This window comes from Nematolebias whitei, chromosome 22, assembly GCF_014905685.2.
Source record: "Nematolebias whitei isolate Nwh7 chromosome 22, NemWhi1, whole genome shotgun sequence".
Classification (NCBI taxonomy): Eukaryota; Metazoa; Chordata; class Actinopteri; order Cyprinodontiformes; family Rivulidae; genus Nematolebias; species Nematolebias whitei.
This window is the reverse complement of record NC_056519.1, coordinates 18,507,302-18,532,729: the sequence shown is the minus strand read 5'-3', so window position 1 is coordinate 18,532,729 and position 25,428 is coordinate 18,507,302. Positions and strand designations below refer to the sequence as shown.

Sequence of the window (25,428 nt, the reverse complement as noted above, 5' to 3'; positions counted from 1 at the left end):
AATCAAATTGTGTTAGTTCACTCAATGCTTTACAGGTTGAAAAGAACTACTAATTTTTATTTTTACATAAACAGTAAGTAATGATTTTTGTTCCTCATTCAGAGAAGAAATCACCTGAATATGCCTTTCTTGATTTTCTGTCTGAAATGAGCAAGCTGTCGTAAGTATGTTAAAGGTTGGTTTTCGGTCAACTAAAATGTTTACCGAGAAAAATGTCATGTTTTACTATTTGAAAAGATTACAAAGTGTGAGACTCCACGAAGTCTGCTGTTGCTGCAATAATCTTTTCTGTATGTTGTAAACAATCCTTGACTTATGATAACATCTTACGTCACAAATCCACTCCTCTTTCTGGTCCTTCCACGAATCAGAAAGCTCTAAATTGAACAGGAAGTCGACCCAAATAAAATGTGGCAACTTCTCAGTTCATAGAATAGAGAAGAGAAGGAATAGAGAATTATGGATTCCAGAATTCCAAGAGATTGAGAGTTCTGAGAGATGTTGGATTGGGAGCTGACAATAGGTCCGATAGTCCAACAGAATGAGCAGATTGAGAGTGCAACCGGTTATGAAGAGTTTGGAGTTATGAAGAACCAGGAACGTTTGGGATTATAATTCTGTTTTGAGCTAATCAACGCACGACTTTCTGAAGGTTTGGTAGCTCTCGACGGAGACGCTGAAACGAGTCAGAAAGGAACTACATCCAACGCTGATTCATCGTCAACAGGTAGATGGTTCTATTTTGACCAAGTGTACCGTGAGAAGCTGAGATCGGACGGAGCGTGCAACTTCTGGTTAAACAGATTAAATCTCCCTCACATATGCCTCTGTAAGATAAATCTCAATTTACTCTTAAACTCACCTCTCTCTCATAAAACAGTACAGATATTTTTAGAAATGTCTGAAGCAAAGTCCTCAAATCACCGCCGAGTGATTTGAAGTTCATTTTCTGTGAAACTGTCTGTTATTATTTTCATATTTTGCCAAATTAATGTAAATGTTTGATGTTAAACTTTGATTTTGAAAATAAATGATTCCATTCATTTGATGGGTCAAAGATAAATAACGTCTCTCGTTCACATTTCTGTTAAATTCAATGCACGGCATTTACAGTCAGAAAAATGAAGAACTCGTGAATATTGTATGCATATATAATTCATATATTTGTCATACAACAAGTGACACGTACCTCATGTACATCACTACAGACGTACGCTAACAAACATTTTCAACAAGTTTTTTTGACCAGCTTGTCCAATTTGTTAGCCAGCTGTCAACGATTTAAAGAAAATGCTAGCAAACGTTAACCACAGCGGTTCTTCGCCGCCAATGTTAAAGCCATCAAGTGCCAAAATGTTTGTTTACAAGTCGGCCAATCTTCATCCTCTCATTGGATCAAATTACAGGTGATAACAGGCTTTTCTTAATAGATGAAATCGCTGTGGTAAAGTGCACAGATTATGTGTTAGCATACAGATTACAGGTGTAAATGGGGTCTGTATTAAACTCAGTGCTGACACTGTGCAGGTATTCATTTGAAAATCATCATGCATCGCTGATCCTTTGGAGTTTCAGAGAGAGCGAATAATTCGAGGTAAAACCCCCCCTCGATTGGCTCAATCTCAGCTGCACACAAAAAGCGGGCCTAAAGCAAAACACAGGTCTCGCACAAACGGACTAAACATGCCACTTTGCATAAACGGGACACACAGCAGGGAGTGCGTTCAGTACTGTCAGCCAAGCGAGTGTGGGAGGATTTACTGTAGATATCAGTTTACCAAAAAAAAAAAAGAAGAAGAAGTAAAAAGGAAACGACCATTATGACGACTTTCAAGTGATATTTACACTTTGCTTCATCCTGCTTCGATCTGCAGCAGATTAAAAGTTAAGCAGCGATTTTTCTTTACTTGCTGTTGCAAAACATGGTCCAAGAATTGTGCATGAATTAAAAAAAAAAAAAAAAAAGGCAGCTCAGTTGAAGAGGTGTCATGCAAAAATGTAAAAAATAAAGAGCGATAATTGAATTTCCCAGTTGGACGTCCATGTTTCAGGGGTGGGTCGGCATAGATTTCTCTGACTGGGCCGTGTTCGTTCGACTCAGCTCTGCAGCGGCGGCCTCGGTGGAAGTTCCTGTGATCAGTTTGGTTTCTGCGCGCGGCAGGCGGTAACACAGTGAGATGTGTCCGGCACAAAACGGACAGAAGGAAACGTACACGAGTCCACCTAAAAGAGTCTGCCTCCTGGCTTTGCTACGGATCACTTTGACGGCTTGGAGGTTAAATTCAGGCCTGCGGTTCGCCTAACGTGCTGCTGCTGCAGCCACTTGGAGGATTATCTAGAAACCAAAGAGGACGTCAAAGCTGCATCGATTGAGTTGAAATTCTAATTTGAGAGTGAAAACCAGGATTTCATGCATGTGGTTTATGGTCCAGTGTTTTTCTTGTCGTACGGAATGCGAAGTGACCAGGACGGGAGTTTAAGACCAAAAAGAAAAAAAGTTTTCATCATTTAAAAACCAGCATGAAGCAGAATTAAAGGGAATTCCTGCTATAAAAGCCTCATGTTTCACCAGTGGGGTCAGAACAGGTGGGTTTGTGCAGCAGGATGATGTTTGCTAAAAGTGATGTTACATAGACGCTGCGGCTGGACCCGAGGGCTCCGGGTGGGGAGGTGGGGCGGGGACGGTGTCACACCACGGAGCCCTTGGAGGCGGAGAGGTGGATGGAGTGGATGCGGGTGGCCAGCGTCTTCTCCAGCTCTTGGAGGATGTCGGAGCAGATGCCGGGACTGGAGGCGGGGCTCTCGGCGGGGGGAGGTTCGTACAGAAGCTGCTTGAAGCCGTCCAGTTCGACGAGCAGCACCATGTTCTTCAGGAAGTAGCCCTCGATAAAAGCCGTGAGCTCCGAGGCACCAAGGAACTGGGTCAAGAAAAGAAATGGAAACACGAGTCACGAAACGCTAATCTGCGATCCAAATGATAAACACTTCCTGAAGTGACAACAAAAAAGGTTAAATCACTTCATCTGGATCAGTTCCTTTAAGTGAGGAATGTTTCATTCCCCATCCTGAGGACTTCCTCAGTCTGCAGCCTGCAGACCAGATCTGTCCCATAGGCAGCCTTCACTGCTGAGTTTCAAGCCAACCTCCTGTTGGAATCTCAGAAGTATGTTCTTAACACATGCAAACAGGTACGATTGAGCTTACAAACCTTTTGCTGAACCACTTTGGCCTTGGTGTCCTCAGGCTGTTTCTGTGAGTAGCAAGTCTGCCATCTGGCCTAAAACATTTGATTGTTGTACATGATGATTGATAGTTTTGGACGGATGGGCCCTGTTTGCGTCTGTTAAAAGTAGGGATGCATAATATCGGATTTTTGGCCGATATTCGATATGCCAATATGTTAAAACTTATTTTGCTTATAACCGATACCGATACTTTTTTCCTTAGACCTACTTACAGATACTACACCACTTTCTTTGCTGTGTAATTAAAATACTACATTGTTCTGCATGGTCTTGTTCAGTTTGGCCTGCTACCAAATGCAGATGCCAAAAAGGGGACTGAAAATGATGTAACACTTCAACTTGGATTATGTTTATTGTCAAATTCATTCATGACATTTACTCTCTCTAATACAATGACAACACTCAAACAGTCATATAAAAACAGCATCACACACACACACACACACATATATATGGCGTATATAAACACAGCACCTTTTATATCGATGCGTTATTTTGATGTTATGGCCGATGTTTAACTTTATTGCTAATATTGGCGATACCAATACCATGCCGATAATATTGTGCATCCCTATTTAAAAGCCTAATTCTGAGATTTCAACAGGAGGACAGCAATGAAGGCTACCTATGGGACGGATCTGGTTGGCAGACCGTAAACTGAGGAATTCCTCTGGATCGGGGGTGAAACGTTTCTCACTTAAAGAAACTGGTCCAGATGACACGATTTAACCTTTTATGTTGTTATCTACCTGGATGATTGAGTTTACAAACTTCCTCATGAAGAATTTTGGAAAATTCTTGTATGAAGGACTTTGAGTTTGTACGCTATAAACCACAACAAAACTCAGCTTTTTTTAGTTTTCTGCATCTCACAAGTTTTTTTTTTTTTTCTCGTTAAACTTTGATTGAGCGGTAAAAAAAAGATTAAAAACTGATAGAAAATGATGAACGATGTCAAAGAATTTATAGGCTTAGCATTACGTTAAATCTTTAAAGTAACACAGAAAGTCTCACACACTGATGAGAGGGCTCGTGCTCACAGTACGTGTTGTGAATGATTCTCATCTACTACCATATGATGCCTTTAGTAAACCGCTCAGACTGAGCGTGTTGCAGTGGGCGATGACGACTCTGCTCCCTGCTGGCACGGCTCGGGTGTTTCAGATTTGTTTTAGTTTCTGCTTGTAGTCTGGAGATTTAGATTTCAAACTGAGTTAGTAGTTCAGAGCTGGACTTTATTAAAGCTTCAGCCTCAGTCTCATACGATGCTGAATCCTCATCACCATGGCAACATAACATCACAGCTGATGGACTATCCACAGCTTCTGTTCATGCTCTTCCATAAACTTTGACTTAAAAAAAACCCTCCACTTTTGAGTTTGCACCCGTTTCCTTTAACTGGAAAATGGTTTGCACGAGCACGTCCTCACCTTGGCGTGTTTGTAAAGGTCCACGCAGGTGTCGGTGGTGATGTTCTTGGTGCAGATGATCTCACAGTGTCTCTGAAGGGCCTCTAGTTGGAAGAACTTGGCTGCAGACAGGAGCTGCAGGAAGGGAACAGTACAGATGGACACGATGAGGCACAGGAAGTGACATCAGCGAACGCAGGCGTCCGTTTCCTCTTACCTCCATCACCTCGGTGTTGCGTATGTGCAGGGACTCGGTGCCGCCACAGTACAAATACTGCATGACCAGCTGGAACACACAGCAACAGGCGTCAGTGTAGTGGAGGCAACGGTTTCAAGTCTCTTTAAAAGTTTTTATCTAACGGTAAAAAACCCCCGAAAGCAGCACTTTAATTTAGTCTGGGGAAAAAAAAGCTAAAACGTAGACTCGCGTCTGAACGCTGAGGTGAAGGGGTAATATTTTTACATGTGCCTATGCGTGTTTTGGTTTGTCTGTTAGCAAAATATCTGATGAATCATTGCACAAAACTCTCAGAATGTAATCACAGAATGAACCACAGCTCATTAACTTTTGGAGTTGGTTTGAGTCAAGATGGCCACCACAGCAAAGTGATCTCAGCAAACACAAAAATGACTATAAATCAGTCAGTTTTACAGATATTGACCTAAAATTTGGCGTGGTAGTAGCTGAGAGTCATTCACAACACATAAAATAAGCATCACAAGAAATACCACGAAAGCAGTATTATTGGGCCCCCTTGCGTTAATACTTTGTAGCGCCGCCTTTTGCTGCAGTTCCAGCTGCAAGTCTCTTGGGGTATGTCTCTATCAGTTTTGCACATGGAGACACTGAAATTCTGCCCATTCTTTCTTGCTAAACAGCTCGAGCTCAGTGAGGTTGGATGGAGAGCGTTTGTGAACAGCAGTCTTCAGCTCTTTCCACAGATTCTCGATTGGATTCAGGTCTGGACTTTGACTTGGCCATTCCAACACCTGGATAAGTTTATTTGTGAACCATTCCATTGTAGATTTGTCTTTATGTTTTGGATCATTGTCTTGTTGGAAGATAAATCTCCGTCCCAGTCTCAGGTCTCTTGCAGATTCAAACAGGTTTTCTTCCAGAATGGTCCTGTATTTGGCCCCATCCATCTTCCCATCAATTCTGACCATCTTCCCTGTCCCTGCTGACAAAAAGCAGGCCCAAACCATGATGCTGCCACCACTATGTTTGACAGTGGGGATGGTATGTTCAGGGTGATGAGCTGTCGTTTTGCATTGTGGCCAAACAGTTGGATTTTGGTTTCATGTGACCAGAGCACCTTCTTCCACATGTTTGGTGTGTCTCCCAGGTGCTTGTGTCAAACTTTAAACAACACTTTTTATGGATATCTTTGAGAAATGGCTTTCTTCTTGCCACTCTTCCATAAAGGCCAGATTTGTGCAGTGTACAACTGATTGTTGTCCTATGGACAGACTCTCCCACCTCAGCTGTAGATCTCTGCAGTTCATCCAGAGTGAGCATGGGCCTCTTGGCTGCATCTCTGATCAGTTTTCTCCTTGTTCCAGATGAAAGTTTAGAGGGACGGCCGGGTCTTGGTAGATTTGCAGTGGTCTGATACTCCTTCCATTTCAATGCGATTGCTTGCACAGTGCTCCTTGGGATGTTTAAAGCTTGGGAAATCTTTTTGTATCCAAATCCGGCTTTAAACTTCTCCACAACAGTATCTCGGACCTGCCTGGTGTGTTCCTTGGTCTTCATGATGCTCTCTGCGCTTTGAACAGAACCCTGAGACTATCACAGAACAGGTGCATTTATACGGAGACTTGATTACACACAGGTGGATTCTATTTATCATCATCAGTCATTTGGGACAACATTGGATCATTCATAGATACTCACTGAACTTCTGGAGTGAGTTTGCTGCACTGAAAGTAAAGGGGCCCAATAATATTACATGCCCCACTTTTCAGTTTTTTATTTGTTAAAAAAGTTTGACACGTCCAATAAATTTCATTCCACTTCACGATTGTGTCTCACTTGTTGATTCTTCACAAAAATTAAAATTGTATATCTTTATGTTTGAAGCCTGAAATGTGGCAAAAGGTTGAAAAGTTCAAGGGGGCCGAATACTTTCGCAAGGCACTGTATCCGCAGTCTTCCCCATATTGAACCGAACTGAAGCAATTTAATGACACCTGGGGAAACCTGTGCAAGTGCTCTGAGTTTAGTAGATGATTAGTGTCACACTCAGTTTAAAACATTCATGTCCTGCAACATTTTGGCTGATTTCTCCACAGTATTCTAATTTTTTAAAATCCTGTTTTTGTGGGTTTCATGAGCTGGAAGACCAAATTATGTAAAAATAAACAAATAAATACTTGAAATCGTTTAAATTGTGGGCCCTGAATCTATCATCTATTAAAGATTAACTTTTGAATGGAATTATGGAAGTTAAACAACTTTTCCATGATATTCTAATTTTTTGGAAAGGGTCTTTATATGGAACAACTATATATAGGAACAACTTTTATTGGGGACTGCCAGATTCTACAGTACTGTAGAATGGCAGCCACCTATCATTATCCACCTGACAAGGGTTTCTTAACTTTATTTCTTACTCTTCTGTCAACTGTAATGCAGCCTGAGCCGCAAAGTGTACCACTGCAAATGTTATATCAAAACGACTGCCCCAGGAATGTGATGTGCGCTGTTACTTTTATCGATGTTTCAATTTACCATGGCAACGTAATTTACAAAGACGCCACATTTCTCATTCAAAACATAATACGTAACTCGAAACTGGTCATCACACGGCAGTCCTCATCTAAGTTTCTCCAGGAACTTTCTAGTTTATTTTATTACAGCTGCATAAATAGCTTTATACAGTATGTATTTTTCAAACTCGTTTATACTTTTAAATATGTTATAATATATTGTATTTGCACAGGTGCAAGAGCAGCTGTTTAATTCTGTTAACAAGAAAAAAAAAATGGAAGAAAACAGCTGCAGTTGTTCTGCGATTTAGTCAAATGAATAGTTTGTTTAAGCCTAAATCAGTAAAAAGAAAATCACCAAAATAAAAGCCTAGCAGTCCTGGAAGGAGGGAATGCTACAGTGTGTTTCAAGCTTGAATAAAGACAGGCAAAACAAAACAAAAATAAGTTTTTTTTTTGGTCTGGAATAAATGGAAACATAAAACTTACATGAAAAATATTATACTTGACATGGCTGATCTCGATGCAGGTGTTTTCTGCTGCTGGCCTGTTTTGGAGCAGAGACTTGAACCTGAATCACACAAAGGAGCAACGTTTTATTTAGCTGTAACATTAAATGCGTTCCAACACATTTCTGCAAGTGTTCCCTTGTTACCTGGTTGAAGCTGTAAACAGCAAAACTTTATGTGCATAAAAGGGTTTTCCCTCCACCAGGAAGGTGACATCAGACATCTCTTTGTTGTTCAGGAAGTGGGGGTCTGAGAAAACCAGATCAGAAAACTTGAGTTAACATGTACACCAAACTATCAACTCTAAATAATCCAAACAATTCCTGTTCCATTTTTATTATAATTTTAGTCTTTAAAGCATCTTAATAGCTACATACTCTAATTTCCTGCTAAAATATTTAACTTTTAAAGCATAAAATGCAAAAAAGATGAATAATTTCTGACCATATTCTTCCTCTGTTGTTAAAAAGCAGTAGGTGGTGCTGCAGCACACTCACGGCTCCTTCACTGCTTCATCACGTTTAATTATAGTTTACCTCCAAGTTAATTTCCAGGAATAATTCATACTAATTCACCGAATAACTGCAGATCTGATCCAGTTAGGAGTCAGGCAATTAGAAGGATCATTTAAAATGATTCATATTTAGTTTGTTTAGGTTACAGTGAAGTGGAAAATTAGTGAAGATGCTTGTAGAGAAATAATAAAAACGGTATTAATAAGAAACAAGAGTGATATACTGTAATTACTTGTTAAAACCTGAATTTAATCTGAAAAGATAAACATATACATATATTTATTTTATTGTATTGATAATTTTGTAAAATTTTCCAACCAATTTGATTTATTTATCAAATTTCCTTTCTGTATTTAATTATAATGTTTCCTAAATGTGATGAAATATTTGTTTCCTGTTAAAAACAGGAATAAAATATCTTCAATTGTGTCTAAATCGGAAGTACCTCGTTACTTCACAGTTTGACTTTCGCGGACTCGCTCTTTGGCGGTTTTTCAAAGTAAGATTGGACAAGACACATAATTGACTGATTGATTGATGAGCTGCACGAGCGGCATGGATTGTTTATTTAAAATAAATTATTTAAATGATTTAACACCTGTTAAATCATTAGATGCAGGGAGAAGCTCCCTCCTGCAGCCTGTCATGATCTCCGCTCTCTGCCACCTGCGGCTCTCTGCCACGCCCACATTTCTCCTCCATGCTGCAGCAGATTCGTGAAGGGTTAACCCTTTGCTGTCCAGCAATTGACTTTTGTCTTCCAACTTGAAATTCAATGTATGTCACATCGTAAAATCGTCATAATCACAAAATATAAAAGCGTTAAAAGTTCTTTAATTATTTTAGAACTTCTATGTTCAGTTGTTACAGTGTAACTGATCAAGAAGTACATTTCTGCTCCGTGCTGCAGAGCTGCATGAAGGGTTAACCCTTTGATGTCCTGCTGCGCTTCACTTCTCTACAATTTAAATTTAAATACTGAAATATTTTTAAATAAGCAATTCATGGATCGTTTATTTAAAATATTACAGTATTTAAATTTAAATCGTTTATTTACACAGAAGAAGGGAGATTGGGAGGTGATGAGTGTGACTGCAGTGGGGAAGCTGGGAGAGCTGCAGGTGGCAGAGAGCAGAGGTCATGAAATACTGTGCTCTTTTAGAGCGTGTACAGTTTAGAAACATTGTTTAGAATATTGCAAGAGTGTGAGAAGGGTTTAAAATGCATATATATATATATATATATATATATATATATATATATATATATATACATACACATATACACACACACACACACACACACCTGTATATATACTATTTATACTACTACAGTAGTCCCTCGCTACTTCACGGTTCATTTATCGTAGACTCGCTCTATTGCAGTTTTTCAAAGTAAGATTGGACATGAAATACAAATGGCTGCTTGAAGTGTGAGTCGCACAATAGGCATGGATTTTTTATTTAAGATTAATTATTTAGCACCTGCTGCACCTTTATGCAGCCCACACTGCAGGATAAACTTCCTGCTGCAGCTGATCAGCTGTTCACCGTGCAGAGCGGAGAAGTGGGCGTGGCCAAGAGCACTTGCAGGTGGCTGGGAGCAGAGGAGGCAGGGAGCTGAAATCATGACATTCTGTGCTCTTTTAGAGCGTTTACAGTTTGGAAACATTGTTTAGAATATTGCAAGAGGGTGGGAAGGGTTTAAAATGCATGGGAGGGGGGTTGTGGTGGTCCCTAAACCCCACGCTAAATGAGGGTCTACTGTATTCCTGAAACTACACCTTTTTGAAGCCCCGAATGACGATTTTAGATTCGTACAACATTATGGAAAGAATTTATGTATTAAATTACCTAAAAATATAACTTCTGACCTGAAAACAGCCCATCTCCCTTAAAATCAAAACACTTTCAGCTTCATTTTGGACAGAAAAATTAAACAAATGTGGTCGTACCCAAGCGTGAGGTCTGTTTCTTCTTGATTTCTGTCAGCTTTGGGATTGGGAAAGGCCCGTAGCACTGTGTGAAAATGACTGACAGCTGCTGGCTGATCACCTCGTTCTGCAAACACACAGCAGCACCAGTGAGAACCACGTTTGCACGCGTTAGAGTTTTGTTTTCCCTCAGTTTGTGGAAAAGCGCTATGCAAATGAATGATAATGCAGTTTAGACTGTGGTTAATTTATGCAAATATGAGCATTAACGTCACAAACTAGAAACAGTTTGTGTTCCCAGACGAACTGAGCTCATCTGGCTGATGGACCTTGCTGGAGCGGAGGATCTGGAACATGAGCGGCAGGCCGTGCGTGATCAGCTCCTCCGTGTACTCCTCCTCCTGGATGCAGCTGAAGTCTTTGAGCAGACCCTGGATCAGCGGCCGGCGATTCTGGAGGAAGCAGGTGCGCAGGGACTCGAGCCAGGTGTGCAGCGTCCAGGGAACACCTGGGAAACACAACCGCGCCGACAGTAAATATGCAAGCTGGAGCACAAAGAGCGCGAGCAGATTGACAGACCACAGAACCGACCATGTTGTCATCACTTTGCGGTGTTACTGCGAGCTGAGGAGCGGCTGCATGATGGTTGGGTTAGTGGTGGATAAACAAAACAGCAGCTGAAGTTTGTGAAAAAACACTTAAAATGGACTTCCAATGATTGATGGAGATGAAAAAGCAGAAATCACAGCATGACAGATGATGCTTCAGCTGAAAAAGTGTTTTTTTATGGAAAACTCATCGCAACTCAACATTTTAACTTCATTACTCAGATTTGACTTATTCACTTGTATTCATTATATTGTTTTTGGGATAAATAAAACTAAATTTACTAATTTCTTAATACTTTATGACACAAAGGAGACTTGCTTTAAATTAAATTACTAACAAAATAACCTCATCATAAAACTCGTTTGTTAGACAGTTTGGAAAGACTTTCCGTGGTGCTTCTATTATTTGGCATAAATCTAAATGATCTGATAAAAATAACCTTGTTATTAAACACAGCAACTGTTATGTAGCTACTTGAAAAGGAGTTAAAATGTGAAGGTGCAAATGGTGAAAGTATTTAAACTTTCAGTGTTTTGAATCCACCATCAACCCAGACAGAAAGCTGCAAAAAATAACACCTCCTCCTGGTTCATGTGTTAAGCATGGTGGTGGTAGTATCAGGGTCTGGATCTGCTTTGATAAAACTGAACCAGAGTGGTTTGGATCAACTGGAAGATTTTAATAAAAGTATTTGATCTTTTGGTTATCATTTGGTTTTCTAATTATCTCTCAGATTAGAGGCAATGTGTTCAACACAATGGTGCTTCTTCCAGCTGTTTACCATAACTGTCAATAATGGTGTACCACAAGGCTCAGTCTTAGGACCCACTCTCTTTACAATCTACATAAGTAATGTAGGTATATTCCTAAAAAAAAAAAAAAAAATGTAGGTATATTCCTGATGCATTCTTGCATTTCTATGCTGACGATACAGTTGATTATTGATGAACTAAATCAGTTGTTAAGGTTTTTCAGCTCTTATAGTCTGCATTCGACACCATCCAGTCAGATTTGTTCCGTCTCAAACTGGTGCTAAACGCTGATAAAACCAAAGGGATGTTGTTTTCAAACAGGAAGTTGGTTCCAGCTTCCTTCTATTTGATCTTCGAATGGTGCTCCTATTGAGTTTGTCGATTCTTACAAATACTTTGGTATATTGGTCGATGCACAACTCTTTTTTAAGCCGCATGTCCAAAACTTGACACAGAAATTGAAAGTAAAACTGGGTTTCTTTTTCAGAAATAGACCTTGTTTAATAAAGCTAGGAAACGCCTTGTCGCTGCTACTGCCATTCCCTCCAGTGACTATGGTGACATTATTTACATGAATGCTCCTGCAATCACCCTGCAGATGTTGGACACTGTCTATCACGGTGTGCTAAGATTCATAACTGGCTGTAACTAACGTACCCACCATTGCACCCTGTATTCACTGGTTAACTGGTCATCACTAGCTTCAGACTCTCTCACTGGTACATTTTCATCTTTAAATCACTTCTTGGTCTGTTGCCTTCATACATCTTCCCCTACAAGTCACGTTATCAGTGCAGTTACAGCGTGCGCTCTCAGGACATCATTACCTGCAGCGTCCCCTCAGTATGGACTGAATTACTACTCTGCTCCTGTATCCTCGAACACCTTGCAACAAGATCTGAAGTTGTCAACTTTGACCTCTCTTAAGGGATTAACAAATAAGTTCAATGCAAAAATCAATACAGGCATGTTTGTTTTTAGTATTTTGCCTGGTTTCATAATGTAGCTTGATTTTATTTTGTTTTATAACACTACTTTTATTTACTTTTTATTTTATATGCATTTTATAGCTGTTTATTGTGTGTACCTCATCTGTGGTTTTGTCTAAAACAGGTCTCTCTTGAAAATGAGTCCTCGTGACTCTTTGAGACTAACCTGTATAAATAAAGGTTGAATGAATCTTCAAGAAGCCAAAACAACATAAAAAAAATCTCCTCCTGGAAATGAAGTATAAAACTATTGGTGATGATTGAAGACTTGTGCACAGGACTGTATAATATTTTGCACAATCTGTTTAGTTGGGCTCTCTTTATCTCTTTAAATCTCACAACATATTATAGACTACATGTTTAACACGTGGTATGTTTAGTAATGTGTTCATCAGTGAGCTTCGGAGGAGCTGGGACTAAATCATCTCAGATTTATTGTTTATAGATCAGATTATCAGCTGACTTAATGAGATTATTTCCTACATTATAAATAATATAGTGTGACACGGACTAAACAGATTCAGACATTTTGTTGTTTAAAATGATTAAATCTAATTGGCTGAGATTAAGATTAAAGCTACATCGGAACTAACGGACCTCTGAGTCCTGTTTCTGTTTCATGCTTGGATGAGTTGAGGGTGGGGACAGGACAGGCACAGCATGAGCACATCTGCAGGACAGCTGGAGGCACCACAGAGCGAGGCAGGTGTGCCACTGAGGCATGCATTAGAAAGTCTGACCTAAGCTGCGGATGTCAATGGTGATGTCCACATGGCCATGCTCTGCGCTATGGTACATGGCCTCTCTCAGGGCCCTCAGTCTGGCCTTTCCTGTTCGCAGCGTCCCGCCACAGTTGGCCTGAGGAGCCGGTCTCTTCTCCCCGGGCTCTGAACCCTCGGCCAACATCTCCTCCAGGGACAACACGTCCCCCTTGTCCTTCTCCGAGTGGGACAGAAGCTTCCGAAAGACATTCCTGAAAAAGTAACAGGTGGAGTATTAAAAGGATGCAGAATGCCGTGAAAGATAAAACTTACTGGGAGTCAACAATTCAGGAAGAAAACCTCTGAATGGGTTACAACAGAAAATTATTCATAATTTAGGAATTTATGTTTAGATATAATGTTTATTTAGGAGCTCTTGGGTGCACAGCTGGAACAAACAAACAAACAAAAGCGACAAGATTTTTGAGAATTTAAATGTCTGATTTCAGAAAATAAAAAAAGCAAAGACAATAACGTTTCAAGCAAAAAGATAGATAAGATTATAAAAGGCAGAAAAAAACAAAACACAGCAGAATACTGTACAAAACAAAAAAGTACCCAAACAAAACAAAACCCAGAGCTATAAAAACATATGTGAAAAAAAGGTGCCAATAATAATTCATTACATTTTCTAAAAATTCTATGTAGCCTATATACAGTATAAATAAATACATTTTAAATAAATAAAAACATATATTATTAATAAAACATTACAAATCAAAAAGTGCTTTGAAATATGTTTACAAATAATAAAACACAACAACACAATATATACAAAAAAATATAGAAACACGCACACACACGTGCGCACGCACCTACATTCTTGCATTTAACAAAATATAAAAGTAAAAAACAAAAGCTGCTCATTTTTTTCTCATATTGACGGTTACTGGTATCCTTAAAAATATTTGTAAGCAAAGAGTGTGAGCATCTGCCAGCTAACAAGTGTTTATTTACCAATAGAAACAGCTGAAGTGTGTTTGTTTACCTACAGAAACAGCTGAAGTGTGTTTGTTTACAGAAACAGCTGAAGTGTGTTTGTTTACAGAAACAGCTGACATATGTTTGTTTACATACAGAAACAGCTGAAGTGTGTTTGCTTACATACAGAAACAGCTTAAGTGTGTTTGTTTACATACAGAAACAGCTGAAGTGTGTTTGTATACATACAGAAACAGCTTAAGTGTGTTTGCATACAGAAACAGCTGAAGTGTGTTTGCTTACATACAGAAACAGCTGAAGTGTGTTTGTTTACCTACAGAAACAGCTGACATATGTTTGTTTACATAAAGAAACAGCTTAAGTGGGTTTGTTAACATACAGAAAAACTGTTTGTTTACATACAGAAACAGCTGAAGTGTGTTTGTTAACATACAGAAAAACTGACATATGTTTGTTTACCTACAGAAACAGCTGGTGTGTTTGTTTGCCTATTGAAGCAGCTGAAGTGTGTTTGTTTACATACAGAAACAGCTGAAGTGTTTGTTTACATACAGAAACAGCTGAAGGGTGTTTGTGTACATACAGTATACAAACAGCTGAAGTGACTGAAAACAGGCCACCAATGAAGACATCCATGGAAAAGTTGTTTGGGAAGTAGGAGAAGTGTTGGATGATATTTATGCTCAGGTTTGTTAAGTAAAGAAGGCGGATATAGATAAAAATATCTGAATTAAAGCAAACTGGAAAATGAGGTGTATTTGACCAATTTTCCTGTAAAATGAAATCAACGAGACAAATTAGTTTGAGTGAGCTCGTCTGATTCTGCAGTATACAGGCTACAACCAGCGTAACGTAGGGCAGTCACGTGACTCAAGCTTCCTCTTTGTTTTCATCAGATTCAGGCGAGTGATTTGTTTACATTAAGTGCATACCCACATTTCAGAGTTGCATATTTTTTTTTAGTTGTTTGTTGATGTCAAGATTTCTCCCTTTTTACTACTGTACTTTTTGTCTTTAATTCCCTGCATGTGCATCACATCACCTGTTCTTTAAAAAATAAATTATATATATTTATATATATATTAAATTGAAACCTTTTGTTTTCTTTGGAGTGTTAGAGGAGAGGAATTACTTCTGGCTAAACTTAGTACAGTGGAAATCCTGTGTTTTTCCTCCTGCAGCTTCCTGAGTGGCAGAGCGGTGCCAGTGAGCAGCAGCTGTGGCTAATTCCAGTACTGAGCTCCAGGGACCACTGAGATGATCTCTTCTCTGCTGGAACATTGGACACTAACCTGTATTGTGACAGCCTTCTTGTGATTCTTGCACTTAAATATTTAGACTCACCAGCTCTCTCTGTGTCCTCACAGTCCTGTCTCCTGCAGGTCTTACCCTGGACTTACCTGTTTTCCTTTGTGCCTCCTAGTTGGGTTTAATCCTGGAACTACTGGTGCCACTTGCATTCAGCCTACGCCCGTCCTGCTGCTCACCTGACTATCTATAGATCCACTACGGAACCAGATTAATACTTCCCTCATTACCTCCATCTCCGCCACCATACATATCTGGAATATCCCACCCTCCTCTCTACGCTGCCAGACCACAAAGAACCTGTAAGAAGAAATTTAATTACTACAAATCTACCAACTATATTAGTTGGAACCCATACTTACCCATCTCCCTCCTTTGCAGATCCTCCCAGCGTCTCATTACTGTAAATAGCACTTTTTTTGTGTTGTTTGAGTCTGTTTGCTCTCAGTTCCTCTGCTGTGGATGTTTCCTACTGCAAGTATTAGTACAAAGGCGGCAATTCTTTTTTTTGCATTTAAATACTGAAATCCAAAATGGTAAACTGTTCAATGGAGAAGGCTCTGCACACGGATCCACCCACGTTCAGCAATATTTACATTTAATCTTAAGACAGTTCAGATCTTGTTCGGTGGGCTTCTGTGGAATGGCCATGAACAATTAACATCTTACCTGCTGTAGATAGCTCTTTGGACGAGCTCAGTTTGGAGAAATGGACTTTAATTCTGACCTAACAGGTGATGTCAGTTAGTCTGAGGTCACAGTGGAAGGGTCTCACCTTAAAATTAAAATAACTACCATTAAGAAATAAAATAAAGTTGAAAGCTGTTTAATGAAAGTATACATAGCAGTAGCAGCTAGTTATGGCACTTCTGGTGAGAATAACCCTGCAATGCAAAACAAATTGCATTAAAAGTTTATAAAGCAGCATTTTATTTATTTTATTATGTCCAAATAGACAAGACATCTAAAGATTTAAAGTAGTTGCATCCATCCATCTATCTATCTAGATATAAGTATATATATATATATAATTGCCTCGTTTTTAGTAGATGTTTACCCAGACCTTGAAAAGTACTAGAAAGAGGATAAAAGTTGTAAAGTGCTTTGTAGAGCTGAGATTTTGTTTAAAAAAAAAGAGTCAAGTTGGGATCATTTACAGGGTTCGTCTCATTCAGTCCTAATTCAGTTTAAACTTGCTCCAAACACACTACAGCATGATCACTGCTCTATAATTGATTGTCCTAATAATGCTGCTTTGTGCTGCCGTCGCCCCTCGCTCCACTCCATTTCCCCAGCGCCCTGGATGTTGATGTGCTTTATCTTATTCCTCTGCACCGAAGTCGTGAGTGCAGACATCTTCAGCACTGCAAGGTTTAGTGAGGAGCAGATGGAGCGGGGCAGTACGTGATAACGAATCGATACTGTGGTGGTGGGTGGATTTACAGTGATGGGCACTCGTGTGTGTGATTGCTGGTATCACCTGTGTCCGTGCGATGCTGCCAGGCTGAACGAGTTCATGTCTCCCAGCGGGGCAGAGGAAATGCCATTTCGGCACATCGTCCCGATCATGGGGTCGGCTCCTCTTTCCAAAAGCAAGCTCACCAGCTCAAAGTTACCTAAGGAGGATTAAAATGTTCAAACATGAGGGCAAAACAAAAATAAATATAGTAGTTTAATGCTGCTTTGTTACTCTGTATCATTAAAAGATTGATCAGTTCTTATAAAGTAATCTGAGTATGATACGTCTGTAAAATGTGAGCTCTTTCTTTGGTCATAATTGCAGTACAAACACAAAATACTACCCGGTTTCTGTTTCCTAAAAGTATTTTCCCCACTTATTCTGGACATTTTAAAAGCATCTATAGCATTTTTAGCTTCGGAGGCAGACAGTGGCTTCCATTATGCAAAACAGTCGTATAAAAAACATTTTCAGTTTTATGAATTTCTCTTAAGAACTAACTTAACACTGTAAAAAACAAAAAAAACAAAAAAAAGAACATTTTTTCCTTTAGTTTTAAAAAGAGATTGATTATAACCTTTTATTCCTGAAAGCATGTGCTGCTTATTGTTTACAGTTTTTTTTTATTTGTAATGTTAAAGCAAAGTAGAAAAGGCAGGAGTCTCATTTGAAATCTGAGCATGCATCAAGTAATTTGTTTGCACAGAAAGTCTTTCACTCATTGCTATTCATTAGCAAAATTAGCTCTGGGATTTTGGTCTTCGTTTCATCTGCATTATTAATTTTTTAATTAGTAGGGTGGTAAATGTTTTCATTTTCTGTGGCGCTGAGTTTAAACCACTTGTTACCATGGCAACATGGCTGCCAACACCTTCCTAAGGTCACGAAACATGGCTGTGTATCAGCTTAAGACGGATTAAATAATAAACATGGCAAGATTTGTGACATAAATAAAACAATAAAAACATGTAGAAAGTTATGCTTCCTTTGATAAGAACTCCAATTATTCAAAAATTGTTGGAAAAAGAAATTGACCAGAATGTTTAAGTGCGGAGCTAGCAATTAGTTAGCTTAACATAAACGCTGGCGGTGGCAGGACCATAGACATGAATACGTAGTCGACGTACAATTCAGCACTCAGTGAGGCATCTACGTATATATGTCTGTGGTAGAAGAAATATGTTAGCATGTCAAGCTAGGAGAGACTCTTCAAGGTCTATAGAGAAGGTCAACAGCATTAACAAAAATTATAATTGTTGTTATTCATGTGTGGCTTCAAGGTAATTATTATCCACTCTTGTGTTTTTCACACATGTCTTTCCTTTTTAAATATAATTTTATGCCACGTACAGTGTAAGACCTACACAATGGTAGCAGAGGTTATAAGTAGTTTTGGACTGCTATTTGAGACATTTTTCTCTCAATGAAAACAAACTGAAAGTTTTTCCATACAACATTTCAACATTGACAAAAACAGCTTTAAATTCTCTGCCTTGATTGGATCAAAGAGAGTAAATGAAGGCAATGAAGCAATCAGATAATTAAAGCAGACTGCGCATCCTCTGGTGCGCCCAGAGTCAAACATGCCATCATTTAGACTCAGAATGCGCGTGTCAAAACGTGCACGTCCCACATCCTCCCAGCTTTGTGCAGCTTGCTTTGTATTTACCTGCGGCAGCAGCGAGCTGAAGCGGCGTCTCCGTGTAGTTCTCCGCCCCATCCTGCAGGGCGCCCTCCACATTGGCTCTATTATCCAGCAACAACTGCGGCAGCGATGGAACGGGCAAACACACGAGACGAGACAGCACAGAGGAGACAAGTGAGGGAAAGATAGGCTGTTAAGTTTAGACTTGGCAAAACAAAAAACTCGACTCTTGGAGATCTCATAACATAGAGACACTCCTAAACACTCTAGCTATATTTTCTTAATTAGTACTACTGATGTTGAGCTGAGGAGGAAGAATTTCATTTCCTGATGCCAAAACTCTGATTGTGGTGATGAATATTAATATTGAAGAAATTCTAAAGGCAACAGCATTTGCAGTGCAACGAAACTTGTGATTTATTAAGAGTGAAGAGACACTTGGCATCCCCGAGGCTGTGCATCAGGCTGGCTGAGTCGCTCCGTTTAGCTCAGCTCTGAGAGTTAGGACGTACTTAGAGCAGAAAACAGAAAGTAGGGTCACATCTTCACAACCGGCTTCATTAAACTAAGTCCTCCTAATATCACTGCACGGATAGGACCAAGGAAGGAGAAATAAAAGGACACCTGGCATCATTATCATGATGCACCACAGCTATCATCATCATCATCCTCATTTTAGTACAAAGGTGAGGGCAAGGGCCAGAGGTTACTGGTTACAGGTCATAAGCGTCACTACCTGCACGATAGGGACGTGTCCGTGCAACACGGCGAACGTGAGTGGCGTCGCCTGGCGCGTTTCAGGATAAACTGAGGGGTGCTTGTTTACTGTGCTTGGCACCTGGGAAGTCATAGGTGAAGTTCAGGGAGAGAGATACACAGCCGTTAATTCAGAGCTCAGGGAGGGGTGGGGTAGGGGTGCGGTAGAGGGAGGAGAAGCAGTATGCAGGAGGAGAGGTGTAAGCGAAAGAGGGCAAGGTGGCAGAGGGAGATTTTCCTCTTGAGTTTCACAGCTTTAATCCCTCCTCTCATCTCAAATCCTCTCTGTAAGCCAAGTTCTGCGTCTGCCTGGACGAGGCTTTCCGAGTGCCGCATCTGCCTGGCTCCACTTTTCCATGGAGTTTCATTATGAAGGTGAAAATGAAACCAACAAGCAAACGACTACAAACACAAACATGCAGGGTTTTTTTTTTGTTTGTTTTTATGGTGCTGACTCAAAAACAAAACAGAGATGGAATCATATTAAACTGGCTGAACTGAGTGAATTATCTACATGATGTCAGTATGTTGCCCAGAGGGACGAGCATGTTTAATAAAAAGTCCCATTCCATTTGGGCTCCAGCGCTACACACCAGTGGGACTGTTAGTGTTTTATTTGTTCGTTTACGGTGATGAATTATTAATGACTTTATATTCACAGGCAGTCTGATGAGAAAATCTAAGATAATGTCTGCTCAAATGAAGTTTGACAAATGTGTTCCATCTGTAAATATGACGCATCAGGATTCACGTTACTGAATGCCTCAGCTCAACAAACTTACAAAGAGATCAGAGCTCTGAAAAACCCTCACTGGCTTAAAAGTTACGCACCCAGAGTGGCGAAAGGTCTTGAGACTGAACAGCAGTGGTTACAGTCAGATCAAATTATTTACAGAGGTGGTAGTACAGGTTCACTGCTGGTCTCATGTCAAGTGGGTTTGTCACCCCCTCAGGCCTGGATACAAAAGGGGATTCAGCGTAGAACGGAGTCATTCAGTCATTTTATCCTCTCCTGCAGCAAGAGTGCTGTCTCAGTAAGGGTAAGACATATGGAAGATGTTAAAGTCCCACAAGTGACCTGAAGTCATACCCTATAGCTCTATGATGTCCATCCATCCATCCATCCATCCATCCATCCATTATCTTCCGCTTGTTCTGAAGTCGGGTCTCAGGGGTAGCATCTTGAGCAAGGAGGTCCAGACATCTTTTTCCACAGCCACCTCTTCCAGCTTTTCTGGGAAGACTCCAAGGTGTTTCCAGGCCAACCGAGAGATGTAGTCTCTCCAGCCTGTCCTGAGTCTTCCCCAGAATCTCCTCCCAGTCAGACATGCCCAAAGAACCTCCCTAGGAAGGCGCCCAGGGAGCATCCTTACCAGATGCCCGCACCACCTCAACTGGCTCCTCTCGATGTGGAGGAGCAGTGGTTCTACTCTGAGTCTCTCCTGGATAATTGAACTTCTATCTCTAAGGGAGAGTCCAGCTACCCTGCAGAGGAAACTCATTTCAACTGCCTGTATCCACCATCTCATTCTTTCAGCCACTACCCAGAGTTTGTGACCACAAGTGAGGGTAGGAACGTAGACCAACATGTAAACAAAGAGCTTTGCCTTAGGGCTCAGCTCCCTCTTCACCACAATGGATTGGTACAGAGTTCGCAATACCGCAGACGCTGCACCAGTCCATCTGTCAATCTCACGCTCCATTCTTCCCTCACTCGTGAACAAAACCCCGAGATACTTGGAACTCCTCCACTTGAGGCAGAACCTCACGCTCGACCTGAAGAGAGCAATCCACCATTTTGCTCTATGATGTCTATGATGCCATGTGTCTAATTTCTGGTGTGGCTCACCACAATAATCACTAGGATTGATCCTCTGCCTGTGATGTCACCATCTGCTTGTACGATGGTCATCCATGGTACTGGCTGAACATGACACCACCTGTCATCAGTCCATACCTCTCAGTTTGACACCAGTCCAAACAAACCATCTTTACTCTGCTGTTATTGCCAGACTGTGCATAGACCAGTGAACCTGTGGTCTGGCTGATGCCAATCGTCCAGACCCAGCATGGGATGACATGGGGTGTTGTAAGAAGATATGACAATTCTCTCTAAGTGTGGCCTGTCTTGGACAATCAGAACTTTCACCCAGATGTGCTAGCTCTTTACAAATCAAACCATTTGACCCACTGCTGGTCTGCACGTGAGCCCGAACTTTGTCCACATTGGACCATTCCTTCTTGGGACTTTGCCTTTTTTGTCAATGTGTATTTATACTTGTAAATACATTTGCATTAATGCATTTGTTTTTTTTTCTTCTCTAAAGTAAAGGAATTTAGAAAAAAAAGAAGGGAATCGATTTGTCTGAGAACTCAAGAGGTGAAGCGTGGCCCAGATGTAGCAGACATCAACACAGTGAGCTTGTCTCCTCAGGCGGTTTGTTTTGAACTATTTTAGGGGGAGGATAAATCTGCATTTCACAGGAAAAGAAGCAAACATAAACATTTCTGAACTCATTTTTCCTCATCCCTTCAAATATCTTAACTTTATGGACAACTTTATTGGGAAACTGAATTTTTACGATTCTATAAACACACAAATGATTTCCATCAGTGTTTTGTTTGTAAGTCAGCACAGACACAAAACCAGAGGAGCAACCACATCTGTGAGGGGGAAGGATGAGCTTTTTTTGTTTTGTTTTTACTTTATAAACCAAAAATTAAAGCAGCGACACATGCACCAACTCACAGCAAACACCGCTAAGAAAAAAACAGAATTTAGGATTACACAAGTTTATTTTCAGATAGCATAAAGCTCAGTCTTTGGCAACAAGTTCCACAAAGAGCACCTGCTTGTGCACCGGTAATAACAGCAGTGGAGAGCAAAGTGCTGCTGGACACATGCAGAACAAAGTGTAATGAAGTGGCTGTCAGCGCTGAGACTAACAGTGCATTGTTATCAGTATCAGAGGAAAGAGAAGCTGGTTATGAGCAAATAATCCTCGTTTACTACCGGTGCGCTCTACGGAACGAGCTGCCGGGAGAGCATGCTGAGAGCAGGTGAGATGGAGCAGACAGGGATCAGAAGGGGGGAGCTTCATAATGAGGGACATTAAACTGGGACAAATGATGGAATCATTAAAACACAGCTACAGTCTGTCTGATGGACACCGACCTCGCTGTTGATGTCGGCGCCGGCGTCCAGGAGCATCTGGACCATAGCTTCGTCGCCACGGACGCAGGCGTACATGAGGGGGGTCATTCCCTGCAGGAGGGGAGGAAGAAAAGGAAATGCTTTGACATATTCCAGTAAATAAACGTCTTCTGTTCCAGGTGAGTAATGAAATGCAGTGATTAACTATGGGGTGCCATTGTAAAGTTACACAGTCAAAAATTAACAGCAATATTTTGGTTTATTTAGCCTTTCATAAAAAAAAGTTTCTTTTTTCATAGTCATATTTTCACCATATTATTCATACATTTATAAATGTCATAGTTCCAAACTAAATTTTTAATTTACAAGCTAAATATTTAGTTACAAACTAAATACTTAAGTTAAATATTTAGTTAATAAATTAAATATTTAGGTGTAAATTAAATATTTAATTTCCAAGCTAAATATTTATTTTCAAAACTGAACATTTAATTTCCAAACTAAATATTTATTCTCCAAGCTAAATATTTAATTTCCAAACTAAACATTTAAGTTCTACGCTAAACATTTAATTCCTAAAATAAACATTTAATTTACTAACTAAATATTTAGCTCAACCTAAATATTTATTTTCCAAGCTAAACATTTAATTTCCAATATAAATATTTAATTTGCTAACTAAATATTTAACTCAGATGGACCTAAACATTTAACTTGCAAGCTAAGCTAAGGCATATTTAGCTAGCAAGCTAACAATTTAGCTAGCAAGTTAAATATTTACATCCGAGCTAACTATTTAGTTAGCAAATTAAATATTTATTTTGGAAATTAAATGTTTAGTTTGGAAAATAGATAATTAGGTTTGAGCTAAATATTTAGATACCAAATTTAATATTTAGTTTAGGAATTAAATGTTTAACTTAGAAATTAAATATTTAGCATGTAAATTAAATATTTAGTTTGGAACTACGACATTTATAAATGTGTGAATGACATGGTGAAAATATGACTGAAAAAAAAAACAAAAAAACTTTTTTTTCTTATAAAAGGCTAAATAAACCAAAATGTTGCAGTTCAATTTTGACTGTGTAACTTTAGAAATGGCACCCCATAAATAACTGCCACAGAAAGGCTGTTTTTGCCTGTGTTAGCAAAATATCTCATGGATGAATTTTAATGAAACGTGCAGAGTGTAATCACTAGATGTACATTTACAGCTTGTTAACTCTTGAGGTCAACTGGATTCAAGATGGCTGCCACAGCTAGCTAACTTTTAAAAACACAGTGACAATAACTCAGATTTACAGATGTTGACCTTAAATTTAGTGTGGTAGTAGTTGAGACTACTCTCTAACAATTAGAGTACAGAGATTACACAACTCTTTTGTTTCAAAAAAGTCTGGTAACATTTTGGAGGGAACTCTGTCTGTCTGTTAGCAAAAATATCAAAAGAACCACTGGATGTATTTTAATGAAACTTCCAGGAAATCATTTCTAGATTTTTATGTACAACTGATAAAGTTTTTGAGCCAGCCCAATTCAAGATGGCTGCCATAGCTGACTGTCATAAAAAAAACACCAAAATGATTATAATTCAGTCAATTTGTTCAAATGCTGTGCAAAATTTGGTGCGGTAGTAGCTAAGAGTTATTCTCAACCTACTCCAAATGCAAATAGTGTGCAAAATCCTTTCTTAAAAATTTAGCATTGGGTTTTGACATAAACTTTTTTTGTCTGTTGGCAAAATTTCCAATGAACACATGGACGGATTTTATTAAAATTCTCATTATGTAATAACTGGATGTACATCTACAAGTGATTAACTTTTGAAGTCAATCCAATCTAAGATGGCCACTGCAGCTAATCAAAACCAAGACAAAAAAGATTTTTACTCATTCAATTATCACAAATGGGCTCAAATTTGACATGGTAGTAGCTGAGAGTCACTTACATAATGTATGTGACATTACACAATATTGCATGAGTTTGCATGTCACAGTTAATCTGAAAGTTAGACCAAAACAACAACTTTGTCATTTCTCAACATAAGATGATTTAGTCAAAAAGTGGTTAGGCACCTTCCTTCTAGGGATGACGATTTAAAAAAAATTTTTGTTTCAGACTCATCCCTGCTGGAAAATAATTTTTGTTTCCTCCTCATCAGTGTAAGAAATTTACAGCTTGTTTTTACTCAGAGCTGCCTTCTCAGCGAGCTCGGAGGTGCTCATCTGTATCTCCGCAGGGCCACCGTATGCACTTCTCGCCCACACACATTATGCTCCGAGCTGCAGGAAAAAACTTCATCGACTGTGTCAGAAAAGGGAAACAAATAAAACAACACAGCTGCTTCTATTTTTCAGACCTGCCGAAGAGTTCTGCAAGAGGATGCCATAAAGCAGACCGTCCGATCCGAGCCATTACATCCAACAGGCGCCTTTTACGACCTGCTCATAACACACCATGGCGTTTTATGCTGCAGATTTAAATCCCTCCGTAGGGACTGGTTCTTAAATACATCCCAGACTCTGATCTACTTAATCAGCGGGCTGCTCCAGACTCTGATGATCACCGTGATGAGTTCAGATGTGAAGACAATCTGCAGCTTTTACTTTATCGCTCCTTTAACGCCGTCTGCTCTCTTGCGTGCTCCAGACAGTATTACAAGGATATAAAACCCCATATGTGTCACAACAGACTGAACCCAGAGTAGTACGAAAACCAGGAATAAGC

At 39.7% G+C, this 25,428-nt stretch overlaps 1 protein-coding gene across 3 annotated transcripts in view; it reads right to left on the bottom strand.

The window, feature by feature from the left end:
- Positions 1-2,642: 2,642 nt before the first annotated feature.
- Positions 2,643-25,428, bottom strand: part of btbd11a (BTB (POZ) domain containing 11a) — a 246,949-nt gene continuing 224,163 nt past the window's right edge. For all 3 annotated transcript variants that reach the window (XM_037696005.1, XM_037696007.1, XM_037696008.1), the window contains 12 exons: positions 22,720-22,809; positions 19,525-19,626; positions 18,813-18,906; positions 17,165-17,300; positions 13,414-13,646; positions 10,653-10,831; positions 10,345-10,450; positions 8,022-8,124; positions 7,856-7,937; positions 4,872-4,940; positions 4,676-4,789; positions 2,643-2,918 (listed from right to left, as the gene is read on the bottom strand). In XM_037696005.1, coding sequence (XP_037551933.1) covers positions 2,688-2,918; positions 4,676-4,789; positions 4,872-4,940; positions 7,856-7,937; positions 8,022-8,124; positions 10,345-10,450; positions 10,653-10,831; positions 13,414-13,646; positions 17,165-17,300; positions 18,813-18,906; positions 19,525-19,626; positions 22,720-22,809 — 1,539 coding nt within the window. In that variant the 3' untranslated portion in view covers positions 2,643-2,687. The remainder of the gene's footprint in view (positions 2,919-4,675; positions 4,790-4,871; positions 4,941-7,855; positions 7,938-8,021; positions 8,125-10,344; positions 10,451-10,652; positions 10,832-13,413; positions 13,647-17,164; positions 17,301-18,812; positions 18,907-19,524; positions 19,627-22,719; positions 22,810-25,428) is intronic.